The sequence below is a fragment of the Urtica dioica genome, chromosome 4 (assembly GCF_054948205.1).
Source record: "Urtica dioica subsp. dioica isolate 48M chromosome 4, U.dioica_male_clone48M_v1_H2, whole genome shotgun sequence".
Classification (NCBI taxonomy): Eukaryota; Viridiplantae; Streptophyta; class Magnoliopsida; order Rosales; family Urticaceae; genus Urtica; species Urtica dioica.
Window position 1 is genome coordinate 45,350,407 of NC_142759.1, and position 14,934 is coordinate 45,365,340.

The 14,934-nt window shown below is 37.2% G+C and overlaps 2 protein-coding genes across 3 annotated transcripts; one reads left to right on the plus strand and one right to left on the minus strand.

The window, feature by feature from the left end:
- The first annotated feature begins 865 nt into the window (after positions 1–865).
- On the plus strand, positions 866–7,347 carry LOC149401638 (chorismate synthase). Of its 2 annotated transcripts, none has more exons than XM_089612914.1 (11): positions 866–1,809; positions 1,909–2,001; positions 2,145–2,350; positions 3,293–3,486; positions 3,677–3,782; positions 3,878–4,170; positions 4,610–4,760; positions 4,844–5,007; positions 5,151–5,223; positions 5,302–6,663; positions 6,731–7,347. In XM_089612914.1, exons 1-11 carry the CDS (start codon positions 1,742–1,744, stop codon positions 6,892–6,894), a joined length of 2,874 nt encoding a protein of 957 aa, XP_089469040.1. In that variant the 5' UTR covers positions 866–1,741; the 3' UTR covers positions 6,895–7,347. The 2 variants fall into 2 exon arrangements, with proteins under 2 accessions (XP_089469040.1, XP_089469041.1); XM_089612915.1 differs by having other exon boundaries at positions 4,853–5,007.
- A 200-nt stretch (positions 7,348–7,547) lies between these two features.
- Positions 7,548–12,061, minus strand: LOC149401639 (Homeodomain-like superfamily protein). The gene is made up of 8 exons (XM_089612916.1): positions 11,608–12,061; positions 11,234–11,291; positions 9,481–9,604; positions 9,230–9,397; positions 9,005–9,121; positions 8,359–8,468; positions 8,174–8,233; positions 7,548–8,061 (listed from the first exon to the last, which is right to left on the minus strand). Exons 1-8 carry the CDS (start codon positions 11,811–11,813, stop codon positions 7,966–7,968), a joined length of 939 nt encoding a protein of 312 aa, XP_089469042.1. The 5' UTR covers positions 11,814–12,061; the 3' UTR covers positions 7,548–7,965.
- Positions 12,062–14,934: the final 2,873 nt, after the last annotated feature.

Consider the following 14,934-nt stretch of genomic DNA (forward strand, 5'->3'; position numbering starts at 1 on the left):
AACGTACTGGAGTGAGTTAGATTAATTAATTAACTTATTGGTTGAATATTAGCTTAGGTTCTGATTTTTTTGTGAGTAAAGTTAATTTACTAAATGATTGAATTAAGAATTTGGTTAATTAATTGAATGCTTTGAATATCAATTGTCTTAAGTTCTTATTTTTGTAAATTTTTTGTGAATTTCACATCCTTCACGAATCAGTTAATTAATTAACCTAACTCACTCTTGTACGTTAATTAAATTAACATATTCGCGAATTTACAGTGAATCAACAAAATCAGAGATTTTTCTTTCTCTTCTTCTTTTTCTGCGGCGAGGATTCGTCGAGGCCTCCGTCGAACCGGTTCGACTCGAGGCGAAGAGTCAGCAGTCTCGGGAGACGAGCGAGCTGGGTCGTCGGAATCTCGCCGGAGAAACGGTTATGCGAGAAATCCAGTCTTTGGACTCGCCGGAGCTTCGAGATCCCGGAGCAGGAGGGCGTGACGGCGGTGGATGTGGTGGAGTCGTCGTCGTCGAAGAGGTTTGGGGCGGCGGTGAGAGAGAATGAGTTATGATCAAGGGAAGTTGTGGATAATAGGGGTAGTTTAAGTAGTCTATTAAAGTTTGATTATTTAGTTAATAAAATGAAACATGGATTAGTCTCTTAATATTGTTGAACCAATTTGACTATTATTCAAAACAGCACAATTTTTTTATCGGCCATTTTTAAGACTTATCGGTAAGTTTTTTTTAATTTTATTTTGAAGACTTATTTCTATCGTAAGTAAGATGATCAGCAAAATTAATGACAATATTTCAAAATTTCACGAAAAAGAAATAAAAAAGACATTTTCAACATTTTTGTTGACCCGTATACGTATAATTACCATCACTATTATTATTCATCTTCAGCGAATGCATTTTTCCGGACCAGGCACACACAAAACCTCTTTCTCTATCTCTCGATTCTCTCTCATCTTGTTCTTTTCCTCGTTGAAACTTCCCCTCTCTATCACAAATTCGATTGCAGAGAACAGAGATTAAGAAACTTCCTCTCTCTCTCTCTCTATCGCTAATTCGTTGAAACTCAAACCCCGATTCTTTCTCTCGCTCACTCTGTCTCGGCGACATTTGGATCCACCTTCATTTTTCCCGAAGTTCTTTCAGATTAGAAGAAGGATGAGCAAACCCTAGAATTGTTAGATTTTCCGACCAGAAGACTATCTCAAGAGAAAATAAGATCGTTTAGAGAATTCGACCATGATTTTATGAGTTTAGATTTGTAGGAAAAGTTGAGTTTGTGGATGTAAATATCTGCTTCAGATTTCTTAATTTCGGCGAGTTTTTTAATGCTAAGCGGTTTTTGAGAGTTTGAGTTTCTACTTTCGAGTGCTTTTTGTTAGACGATTCTGGATCGCGAAATGGAATTATATTGACTTTAGGGTTCGGGGTTGTCTGTCAATATGGTTCAGTTTGGTCGCGATTAGGAATTCGTTTGGATTTGTGGTTCGGTGTTACCGTGTTGCTAACGAGCTGATTTTTTTTTTCTTCGTTCTCAATTTTGTGTACGTTAAAAAAAAAGATGGTTATGAGCACATATTTAGGTATAGAAGCGTTCGGGTTGATTAGATACAGATACACCTAGTTTTTTTGGACTCTTTCTTATGTATTCAACTCGAGCTTCGAGTTAATTAAAGTTGGTGTCTGTGGTTTATATTGGGAATTCGTAGCTTAACGTTAGCCGTTTACAAGAGCTTGCAAAATGAGCTCGACTGAAGAAGAAAAGCACTTACCGGAGGATGTTTCTGAAATCAACGACATAGCCCGGAAGTAATATACATTCTTTGAGCTTATAGTTATATTGCTTGACCTGGTTTTAGCATCTGAGTATTGAATTGGAATGTTTTTCTTTTTGTTTCAACGCTGCAGGGGGCCAAAAATATCATATTCCAGAGATTTTCTGATGTCATTTAAGGATTCAGATGCTTGCAAGAAGTTTCCAAGTGGGTTCGATCAGGCAAAGTAAGATCTCTGATTATTATTTTTTTTTAATTAAGTTTTGGTTGTTTGTCACTTAGTTAAGGATTGCGTGGGATGTAATTTGCTGCTCTGGTCTGTTAACCCTTGCATGTTTTGGTCTTATACTTGTTGGTTTTATAAACCAGTGAACATCTGGGGGAATTAATTCAAGATAGGCAGAGACCTTCTGGTGGTTTGCCGTTGAATAGTTTGAGGCGTAATGAGTACGGGTCATCCCCTCCCACTAGAGGCGATTCATCTGGCTATTCTCGGGGAATCCAAGGAAGATGGGACACTCGTTCTTCTGGACGAACCGACAGAGATAGCGACACTCAATCTGACTGGGATCCAGGTGAGGTTTTAGACTATAGAAAATTATCCGGGGAATATCAGTGGTTTAGTCATACTTCCATGGGAATGCTAAATTATGTTATACAGTTATCTTTTGCTCCTTCCTTTGTGGTAGCATGGAAATTATTCTTGTGAAAGAGTTGCATAGTTTCTTCTGATCACCGGGAGTGACCTGCCTGGCTAATGTATTAGGAATGATCACAGTTTAATACTATTGTAGTTGTTTTCAAAAGAATTTTGTGATCTGGTTTGGCGTCAATAGTAGCTTTGACTAATTTGACAAAGCATGCGATGGTTTAAACGACATTTATTCAGCTTCCAATTAGCGTCAAATAATCATGGCACAATTCCCAAATATAGGAACAAAGGCTCAACCTCTTTTGTATATATTTATTTTTTATTATCTTGTAATTAATTCAAATAGCCAGTCGTATAGTATCTCAAACCCTTTGGTTTGTTTGAATGCTTGTTCACAAGATTCATGGTCTATATAGCTTTTTAGTTAAAAATTAAATTAGATTCAGTAATCCTAAAGACTACAACTTCATGCATCAAAGCAAAATAGTCTTAAAAATTGTGATTTTGGAAAATACTACTTGTTCTGTTAGAAGATTATGTTGGTCTGAACAACCTCATAGAAATGGAGTTGATATAAAGCCTTTTGTGTATCTTGTTACTTTCTTGATGACATTTTCTTATGCTAACTTCTCTCTTTCTTGATCCTTTAGTTGGTTTTCTTATTTGAGGAATTATGAAGTCAGAGTCATTACTGATTATGATGGAATATATTTCATCTTGGAATATTCCATTATATAAAATATGTTGGAAGACCTTTTAGTCTTGTGTAACCAGTTAGATCATGTCTAAATTGTTTACGTTTCTAAAATGTTTCATTAAAATAAATGAGCTATACTTAAAAATGTAACACCATAACAATTTGCAGATTCATCAAAGCGATATGGAAATCAACCTCGACGGTCTTGGCAGGTTCCTGAGCATGATGGGCTTCTCGGCAGTGGTTCCTTCCCAAGACCATCTGGTTTTGCTGCTGGTCCATCAGCACCAAAGGGCAGACCAAATGAGCAGTACCAGCTCAACCGAAGCACCGAACCATATCAGCCCCCTCGCCCATACAAGGTATGTTATGTTCTCTGAAGTTGGTGAAATGATCCCTATTTATTAAATATTCCGATGTGAGTTTTGCCCAATGTCCTAGCTCCAGTTTGATTTTTTCTACTCTAATGAGTAGAATGGAAAAAAGTAATCTTGTAAATTTCATCGGCATAGATCTCTCTTTATGTGCATGATTCTAATTCTGTTTTGACAGGCGGTACCCCACTCTCGGAGGGATACTGATGCATTCAATAACGAAACATTTGGCTCTTCCGAGTGTACTGATGAGGAGCGTGTAGAAGAGGAAAGAAAAAGAAGAGGTTGTTCATTTGTCTTAGATTCATGGTAGTCTTTGACTGAATCAGTTTTAAGCTTCTGTTGATGGGCTGGTAACATTTTAAAATTTCCCTTTTAGCTTCTTTTGAATCGATGCGGAAGGAACAACATAAAACATTTCAACCAGAGAAGAGGGTTGACTTTGACATTTCAACCCTCGTGGAGGAGTCCAAAAATGAGAACAGATCTCTGAACCGAGGCAGCGAGGCTGAAGATCACGCAGTACCCACTGCTAAAGATAATGATGCGGAGAAATATTCTGCTCCATCACACACTCCTGCAGCCAGACCACTTGTACCCCCAGGTTTTACCAGTACAGCTGTGGACCGAAGTACTGTAGCAAAATCTCTAGCCCATTCCCACACTGAAGAGGTAAGTCAACACATCCAGAACTCTGTTAGCTATAACCCTTTTGGCTGGCGTTAACATCTGTTTGAAAAAAGTAATTTTGACTAGTCATGAGTTATAATGAAGAAAAGTACCTGTTTATCTTTCTATTTGACTGCAACATGCTTGTATCTAAAAAAACATTAAACCACGACTAATATGCTTTAGTAGAATTCACCATGGTCTACCCCAACTAAGATTATCTGAGTTAAGAAACATTGAACAATTAACCTTAAGCAGAAAAGAAGTTGCAGATTAGTTAGGCTGTAGAATAGGATTACATGTTGTCTTTTATGTTAATTCGCGAGGTCTGTAACATGTGTATAAAAAATAGTCTTTACAGTCGTAGAATTAGATTTGATCGTTGGCAATATGTTTTCGTTGATCCTACTTTTCAAATAGTGCTCCTTTTGGTTCTTTATAGGTTGGAAAAGGTGAAAGTGGGGATAGTCACCTTATACTGGGGAAAAGAAATTCTCATGCTCATGATCACGAGGAGAATCGATTAACTCCAGAGATAGGTTTTAGGAAACAGCAAAATACGAGTAGTCATGCTTCGATCAATGACCAGAGGGGTAAGTGTCTTGATATATCACATGCTTTAGACGTTTCTAAAATATTGGTAGCATTTTATATGACAAAACTAATATTCCGTTAGCCTTTGAAGCTTCAAGGAGCAGTGAAGTTGTGGAGCTTATTGTCGAGAAAGTAATTTCGCCTTCAAATTTGGGCGACTCCAATCAAGATCGTTCAACTTCAATACTGAGCAAGCTCTTTACCAATTCATTAGCATTGAATGACACTGGCTCCTCTGCTGTTCTGGTATTTCAAATATCTATAGTTTTGTATCTACTTGTTGTATCTTTGTTTACTTTTAGCCGTCAATGTTTTTTCCTGGCTACGCGTCATTTATCGTTTGGCCCAAGATTGACAACTTTATTTATTTTATTCAATTTGATTGTCAGCATCACGAGACTCAAGCGGACGAGACGCAAGACTTCCAGTCTTCAAAGTTTGCTTGCTGGTTTAAAGAAGAAGGTTTATTTCTGATGAAGTCTTTATACTCTCAAACTTATATCGTTATAACTGAAGCATTGGCATATCATTTTATCACAGACAAGAAACCGGGCAACAATCATGCATATGGGGAGCCAAATGAATTGCTCTCGCTGATAGCTGGCGAAAAAGGTGGAAACCGAGTATCTGGTAATAAAAGTCAGAAGAGTTCACCGAGCCTCGTGTTCCCAAACTCTGGAAGTGGAGAAATGCTCTCCATTGAATCCGCTAAAGTTGGTAGTTTTGACAAGTTGAACAGGGAAAATAAACGAGAGCCACTTTCTGGGGTCTTTACCTGTGAAGATCTAGAACAGTCGATGCTGTCAGAAGTTAGTGTAGATGTTCCAATTTCACAGCCACCAGTTCAGAGCTGGACTAACCCCAATGGAAAGTCCAAGCAACCAAAATCTAGTACCGATAATCTAGCGTCCCAGCACCTTCTCTCTTTATTACAAAAGGGACCGAGCTTGAAAGAAACAGAATCATTCTCAAATATAGGCTCCTCGTACGCGGGCAATGTTAGTGTTTTCGAAGAACCAAGTATCGGCGTTGTTCAGAATACAAGAGAGGCTGAAGTGAAAAGTACTACCGACTCGGCAAATAATCTCACTCTCGAGACACTCTTTGGATCAGCTTTCATGAAGGAATTGCAATCCGTTGGAGCTCCAGTTTCCAGCCAAAGGGGACCTCTCGGCTCTTCACAGCCCGATGTCTCCGAGCCTCGTGGATTTCCCTTTTCAGCTGCAAATAATAACCACGAATCTGAATTCAGCTCTGGAGTTCTCAATGGCGGTGCTATAAGGAAGCAAACCAGCGTGGATAGTAGAATAGAAGAGCCGTGGTTAAAATTTGATAATCTTCAAGCTGGAGTGAACTCATCTCAGCTTAGAACCAGCTATGGGCCCAAAATTGTTGGGTTCAATGCGCAGACAGATGTCGGTCTCCCCGAAGAAGGTAGCTTGATGGCCGCTAGCAACGCTCCCGGAGATTTTCCGCAATCTTCAAATGCACAGATGGACTTTGCGGAGAAGCTCGGAGCCTTCAACAGTGGGTTTAGAGATGAACGATCGATGAAGGGAGGTCAAGAAATCCCGTTCCGTTGGGGGATGAGAGAACCCGGTCATCCGTATCAAAACCCGAACATCCCACCGCCTTTTGCTCAGCAGCACCATAACAACATGGGTACTCAGTTGCCTCATATGGATTCCCGTGCGGCAATCATGAAGTCCCAGATGCTTCGTCCCCCGTTCCGTCACCCGAGCTCCGGCTTCGATCAGCCGATTCCTCATGCTATGTTGCAACAAATGCAGATGCAGCAAGGCAATTTCCCGCAGAATATGATCCACGGTCCATCGCCGCCCAACCGGAGCTCGCCGATGTCTGCTCATCCCAACTTCCCCGGCCTTGGAATGTCTCCACCAGGTAAATAGTCGGTTTATTGTGTTTGGATGTGGCTGAATAGGGGTTGAATGTGTGTTCTGTTTGGCAGCTCATGATGTGGGCGGGGGAAGTGGGCATCACCCAGAGGCACTTCAGAGGCTCATCGAGATGGAACTTCGCTCAAACCCGAAGCAGATTCGGCCAATGACTTCCGGGGGCCAGAGTCAAAGGATGTACGGTCATGAGCTTGACATGGGTTTTGGGTTTAGGTGAGCTTGTGCTTGTTCATACACTGTAATTCAACTCATACCTTATCGAATCTTACTTGCTTTCTCTTTCCCTTTTGGGCCTTGGGATGTAGAGGTGGTATGATATGAGCTCTCTCTCTCTCTCTCTCTCTATCTCTCTCTCTCTCTCTCTCTCTCTCTCTCTCATGACCGGTGGGCGTTGTAGTGTAATTAATGGATTTCTTTTTCACCCTTTCTCGCAATTCCCATTTCTGTTCTTTTTAAATGCTCTTAAAACGGGTTTTGCAGTATTTTCTCTGCTATGCATTGTATACCAGCACAATATATAGCGGTGATGATCTTATTGTAAATATTCCTCTTGTTGGGGATAGGTATTCCCGACGAGAAAATAATAGTGCCCTTGTCGCTATTTGAACTTCGATAGAGAACTGTCCTTCGTTTTTCCTTCGATTTTGAAAGGATCTCATCCTGATGATAAGCTCGTTATTTGAAATTGTTATTCTACTTGGCTGAGTGACGATTGAAACTGTTTGTATAATCTGTTGGTAGACGTTAATTTGAATATTATATATTTAAGCGGCTAGAGTGTTTTCGTTCATAAAACACCACACATGTTCAAAGAGTGACAGCCAGTAGTGCTTTCAAACCATTGTCTATATAGGCACTTCTCCAGCATGGTTTAGAAAAACCAACAAAAAAATTATAGCCATATATTACCAAATTATTATTTTATCCGTAATCTGGCTCGCTACGGTCCACGCAGCAAAAACCTTATACAGTATTCCATATATTACATACAACCAAATCTAAAACACTCCTTAGACATTGCACTCACACCCTCTATACAAGATAGCCTCTGCAAGAACTCGAGGCCAAAAAAACACGCCTATGTTACTTGCTTAAAAAAACCACCCTAAAGAAGAGAGAGCAATAACACTATATTATATACATAAAACACAAAAATGGAAGTTGGCTTGCTTGCTAGAGAAGATTCTATTCAGCATATGATCATGGGCTCAAAGCATATTTACAAAATGCCTAATCCTGTCGCACCTTGGTGTTAGTAAAACACACTAGCTTCACATACTTTTTATCCCTAAGTTGATAGAATCTCCGATTTGAAAGGGAGTTCACATGCTCCGCCTAGTTTACCCCTCTTCGAATCAGCATCGTATGAAGAAATCAACTTTATCTGTGGCAATTGCACAATGAAAGAGAGAGTCCAGGATTAGTTTCTTCGTCTTCAATCATTTTCAAAAGTAAACGGATAACAGTTTGATGCTGATATGAATAGTAAAACTTACATGATCCTCGAATTCCGGACTCGTCAAGTTCACTGTGAGATTCCGCATCAACAACAATGCCTGCGAAGAAGCATGGTGAAATAAGTGCTTTAGTACTCGGATCACTTTACTATCAAGTATATGAGCACACATGCCTCTCAGTTAATAATAATGAAAAAAGGGCCTTCACAATTGAAGTGACCTACCGTTTCCAAATTTATTGAGTCCATTTGTTTTAGTTTCTGCAAGTGACCAGTTGCATTAGGGTCAAAGACACTGCCAATGAAACTGTACACTTGAGCAAAATCTGGTGCAACTGCAAAGGCATTTAATGAAGTCAGTCACCAGAGTATATTGAAGTTTACATGGAAATAAGCGAAACTGAATACGGTAAAACATTCCAGCCCTCGGTATTCAAATATAGTTAAAAAAAGCTTGCTCGTACATATGAACACCATTTTAGATGCAAGGCGTAAAAATAATTTAAATGATGAGGAACAACAATACTGACACCACTGGCTTCCTTGACAGTGTAATGGTATCTGCTAACTCCAAGAGCTAAGTACTCATTCAAAGATGGATCCAACAAAAGATAAAAAAAAATACTATTGGTATACATCACATACCATCTAGGAGTGAGTTGAAAATTTCCGAGGACTAACAAAGACAGCACAACTAATGCTCAAATGAGGTATTTATACATCCCAACAAGAGATTGCTCTTACCATGACTAAGGAAATGCTATACGTGTTACAAACAAAGGCGTCATTCTCTTAATTATATATAATAGTTAGGGAGGTTTAGTATATTTGTTTTTTAAATGCGAAGAAGAAGAAATGGAATATTGTTTACCTCTCTTTTCATTGGATTTAGACCCAGGATCGACTGTTCCGTTTGTTGGAAAGATCTTTGGAGTGCTTTCAATGCTGCTACTGTGGCTTGAACTATTCGGCATAAATAAATCGTCGTCTGAAATCAGCATTAATACGGAGTTATTGCAAGAAAAGGAGGCAAATATAAATCAATGGACCAATAAGACAAATCTTAATCAACAAACAATCAGATATGAACCCAAACCTTTTGTCAGTTGCGCTACATTTACCAGCGGTCCTGAATTAAAACTCCATGAGGGCAATGTGGGACCCGTAACAGGATTTCCAAGAATGGATAATGAATCTGGTCTGTAGAGATATCCGGGTTCAGCAGAAGATTGAAATGATGCAGAAGCGGGTGTAACATGTGGACCTGCCATCAACGCTCTCATTAGCAACAGTAATTAAGCTAATAAACAACTTGCGGGAAATACACAAACATCGATCAATACACACCATTTTTAGGGGCTTTGTGTGGATATGGATGAGCAGCCTTTCTCTTTGGCCGAGGCGGAGGAACATGTTCACTTGCTCCGTTTTTCTGGACTTTCAAGAAGTACTTCTGGGCATGGCTCCGTATCTGTCAAGGTCACACTTTAAAATTAACAAACATGTATATAAAATAAACAAACATGTATACAAATAAGATACTCTAGGAGATGGGAAAAAATTTAGAAACATTTGCAAAGAGATTCTGCCAGCAGCACTCACATGCAGTTGTTGAGTGGCAAAAAATCTCTCTCTCTCTCTCTCTCTTTTTTTTTTTTTTTTTTTTTTTTTTAATGGAACTTGGGGACATTAAAGATATTATGCCTCAGTATAGAACCAGATATAGCTCAGGTACATTCCTACCAAAACCATACCAATTCAGTCAAACTTTACCGAATAATTTCTCAAGCAAGTTACACGCTCTGTGTTATATTTTATAGAAAAATTAGTCAAACTAAGCCACTTGAAACGTTGAAATTGTAATCTAGCCAACGTTTCGTCCAAATTTTCACTCTAGCAAAAAATGATGGCGTGTCTTAATTATATAAGATGTTAATTACTATAATATCCTCTACTAGAATTTGGCTTAAAAAACTTGTAGCCCACGTTTGATCATTCAAAATTTTCGAAGTTGATACACGTGTATATATTTCGAATTTTTAAAAAATTATATATTTGGCAAAGTTGGTTATTGAGCGTTTTTTTTCTTTAATGAACATTATTGCCGTGTAAGCAAATACAGTGTAAATGTTTGTAAATTTTTGTTAATCTCCGCTGCTTTGTTAATTTCTGTTAATTATGATAAATTTACATATGTGCAGGTAGAACCGATTTCTTTCCTTTCATTTAATACGGTATTTTTGTTTTCCAAATTTACTTTCTAATTTTGAACGGGTCATGAGTAATTACGTGTATTCATTATCCTGTTTGACTTATTCAATCAATAAATATTTCCTTTCCCTTTTAATTACATCACCGAATCTCCTATTATGAATTCAAAAATTTGAAATTAAATTGTTGTATACAATATAAATACGTGTATATATTTCGAATTTTAAAAAAAATTATATATTTGACAAAGTTGGTTATTGAACGTTTATTTCTTTAATGAACATTATAGCCGTGTAAGCAAATACAATGTAAATGTTTGTAAATTTTTGTTAATCTCCGCTGATTTATTAATTTCTGTTAATTATGGTAAATATTTTGTGCATTTATTGCATTACTAGATTCACACGCATAATATCAAATAAACCATTTTTTTTTTTTTCCAAATATATTTTCAAATTTTGAACGGTTCATGACTAATCCCGTGTATTCGTTGACGTGTTTGACTTTGACTTATTCAATAAATAAATATTAGCTTTCTCTTTTAATTACATCACCGAATCTCCTATTAAATTAACTAAATATCCAATTAAATTGCGAAAAAATCTGAAATTAATTAGCTGTATACAATTCAAACCGGTCAAACGTGGGCTAGTGCTTTGATCAAGTAAGTATAAGAAAAATGGTAAATTAGGTATTTTATATCCGTAAATTTCAGTAAATGACTAGATTGCAAAATTTAACAAACGTTGGCTAGATTCCAAGAACCATGTTTCAAAATGGTTACGTTGCAATTTAACCATATTTTATACATCAATCAATAAATCCAGAGCCTATGCTGAACATATCGAACAAAAATAAACCACTGTAATGATCAGTAATAAGTAAGTACCTGAATAACTGTTTTTGAACCAACAAATGCTTCAATTTTCTTCCAGTCACGGTCGAATCTACACAATTCGCAGCAAAATAAGAAAGAGAAAAAAAAAACCGTAGTCAATTCAATACACCTGAAATCTAGCAACTATACAGAGGACTTGCATTTTGATGTGATTTTTAATCAAGTATTTAGTGTGATTAGAAGTAAACGTAGGTTAAATCATTGATTAGCCATAACACAAGAAAAAAATTTCTAGCCAATCCAAAAGGCTAAGCAATCCCAAATCCCTTAGTCAATTACCAGAAAACCAAATCCTAAGTCATATTAAACACACACGGAACAAGAATCGAAACAGCCGTGAGAGAGAGAGAGAGAGAGAGACTGACAATTGGAGAGCTTCTAGAAACTTGTCGTGCTCTTGGTCAGTCCAGCTCTCTCTGGACTTGGTAATCGTGTAGGGCTTTCGGATCTTCTTACTCTGGTCCTCCATGGACGGTGGAGCCAGGGCGGGAAGCTCGGGATTAGCTCCGGCGCTACTCATCGAATCGAAAAGGTGAAACCCTTGAACTGGAATCGTATTCACCGACACCATAAAAGCTCGTTCTTCTCCAAAGCTCTAAACAAAACCACATAACAATTTATGACAATTTTTGTTTTACGAATTTGTTCCTCTCTCCTTTTTTTTCCTGTGTATTTCTTTTAAAATCGTGTGTGTATCTGTCGAACTCTAGAGCTTATTTCGTTCCTCACAAAAAAATAATATTTTTTATTTCCTAATTTTATATATGTTGTGGGGTTCTTTCGTTTCTTGACTGGTTAGATAACAATGACAGTGACGATCACGTTGGACATTGTCACATGCGGTTTATAAAAAAAAAAAAAAAAGAAGAGACAACTGTTAATTTCATTTTCTAGACCAAAGTAAATAATTATAAGTAATTGTTGTAAGAATTTAGTCCAAATTTTATTTTATTAGAAAATAATCCATCAGAACGAAATTAATTAAATAAATTTTTAATTTAATTTAATTAATTAAATAGTTAATTTAATTAACTTCGACTTTATGAGCTGTTTCACTAATAAAATAAAACTTGAGCTATTTTTAAATGAGGGTGGACTATTGGATTACTAGTATAATTGTCTCTTTTTTTATTATATATATATATATATATATATTAATATTTTGAATAAAAATACCCCTCTAAATTAATATACCTCATTTCAAACACTTTTTTCTTATTCTCTCTTTTCTATCTTAACTCTCTCGGTTCTTAATCTTCTGACGATCACCGACAACTATACATGATAATACGGAGAATCAATTTTTTTTCATTTTGAATTATATTATTGAAGAACATATTGAATTTCATCGAAATTAATCGAAAGTCATAGGAGTTAATCGGATTTAATGGCAACAACAACTCCTTTTGTACTCGTCGTTGGCCTTAAATCTGATTAATTCGATAAAATTAAATATGTTATTTTTGTACTTATGTGGTCTTCGAGTCTCATGTGGTCAAGCGAGGCTTGCGTGCTGAGGACGTCTAATAGCCAAGTCCTTCCTTCTGTGCACCTGAGCGCGCCAAAGACTTGACCGTGACAGGAGCTAAGGTGACCCGCAACTTTGGACGTGTCGAGGATGTGGGCATTGTTGACCTTAGCTTTTCGTGGGATCGGTCCACTGGCATGGTGCCGCAAACCAGACTTGTCACAGATGCTTAGCCTTAGATTTTTGTTAGAGACTTCGGCTTAGTCTTAAAATGTGATTAGATACTTTGTCTTAGAGCTCGAGCCTTGATTTGGTGGTCCTAACTCATGATTATAATGTATTTGTAGTTTCATAGAAAAAAAAAAATAGTGTTTTTAAGTAAGATTATCGTTTTTCCATGATATAAGAATAATGTTGCAATAATTATCACTTTAGTTTATTGTGGGGACGATATTTGGACTCTTGACCTTAAGATAATGAGCTGTCCTGCATATTTGGACGAAAATTCTTGGGCGAACGCTATCCAAATTTTTTTTTTCTTGGAATTTGGATAGTCAAAATTCCAAAATAATAAATATGAAAAATTGGATAGACCTCATATTAAATTAGAGAAGTTGGACAGATAATAAGCACATTTCATATGTACTTATTGTGTACTTTTAAACTTGAATCAAAACGAGTCCTTAGGTATTTTTGATAGTATAAAGTTTTATTTGTTTTTATAGATTCTTAATGAGCTACACGTGTTTTAAGGCTAAATGAGCAATTTTGAGGTGATTCAAAGACTTTTCGAACAAGTTAGAGCGGAACAAGAAACACAGAAGCCTATTCTACATGATTTTGAGATTCGTTATCGATTAGTCTGGATTAATTTTTTCCACCATTGGATATAGCCTTCTCTTAAATTTCCATTGCATATTTAAGTGCAAGAATCAGACATCTGAGCAAGAATTTATGTGCATTTCTAGCATCATTGCGCGTTGCGAACACCAGTCAGAATATTCCGCATGTTTCGCATGCTCATCTGTGCACCGCGCACTACAACTGTGCCCGGGCATCGATTTTGGGTGTTGTACGCCCCCAGGACCCTATTTTTTGTTTTGATGAGTTTTGGATCTTTTGATTAGATCTAAAGACCCAAATAGTTTCGAAAATCACCCAAAACCCTTTATTTTAGGTTTTGATTTTCTTGTTTGCCTAGTTGGGAGAGAAAGAGAAACAGAGAAGAAAACCGTTTCACCACAGTTCATCGTCGTCACCGCCATCGATTCAGCATTTTATCTTCTACTCTTTAATTATGGAACACCCATTTTTTATGCTTTATTGTTTGGTTATAGATTTTATTTATTTATTCTCTTCTGTTACTCTCGTCCCCGTGAACTAATCTCTTTTGAGGGTGATGGCTTAGCGTGCTTGATTATGGTTGTGGATTCATATTTATTGGATTAAAGTATTTTTCGGGTTCATCTTCTCTTTTGCTTTATTCATTTTTGTGTTTAATACTTCGATGAGATTAGCTATCTTGTCCATGAATTATAGGATCGTTTAGTTGCTTGAGAGAAAATAAATAATTGTACAAGTGAATTAGATGGCCATAGTATATTCCTAGACTGGAGATAGCTAGGCTGGTACAGAGTCGTGTGTGCGCTCTTGATTGTAACGCTTGTTGTATTTTTTATGAATTGAGATCGAGAGATGATTTTTCAGATATTGACATAGGTTGTTCGACGCCCGAGAGAGATTTGACGATATTATTGTGAGCATGATTAGTAGCAAAAGTGAACCGAGAGATCGTTCAGAATTCTAAGAATCCAACCACAGGAGAGTTTGAGAAACTTTGCCCTTGACTTCTTATCATCCATCCATTCACTTTTTATTTCATGCTTTAGTTTCATTTTTTTTTTAATTAATAATCATCACTTTCGTAGTCTGAATTTCTATTCGTTGCTAGCTTATTATATTATTGGTTAATTATTTCTCGTGGGATTGGCTCGTACTTAAAATTTACTACTTAAGTGACTACGTGCACTTTGCGTACAAAAATATTGCAGAATTTTTTTTGGAATCGTTTCCAGGGACTAAGCTCTTAACCGAGGACCGCTCACCTACTATATAATGCCCACGACCCATGGATACCGTTCGGCGATCCAGAGGCAAACTATCAGGGGAACTCAAAGCTTGGGGTTCAAGACAGGGATAATTTAGGTGATTCAATATAATCAAT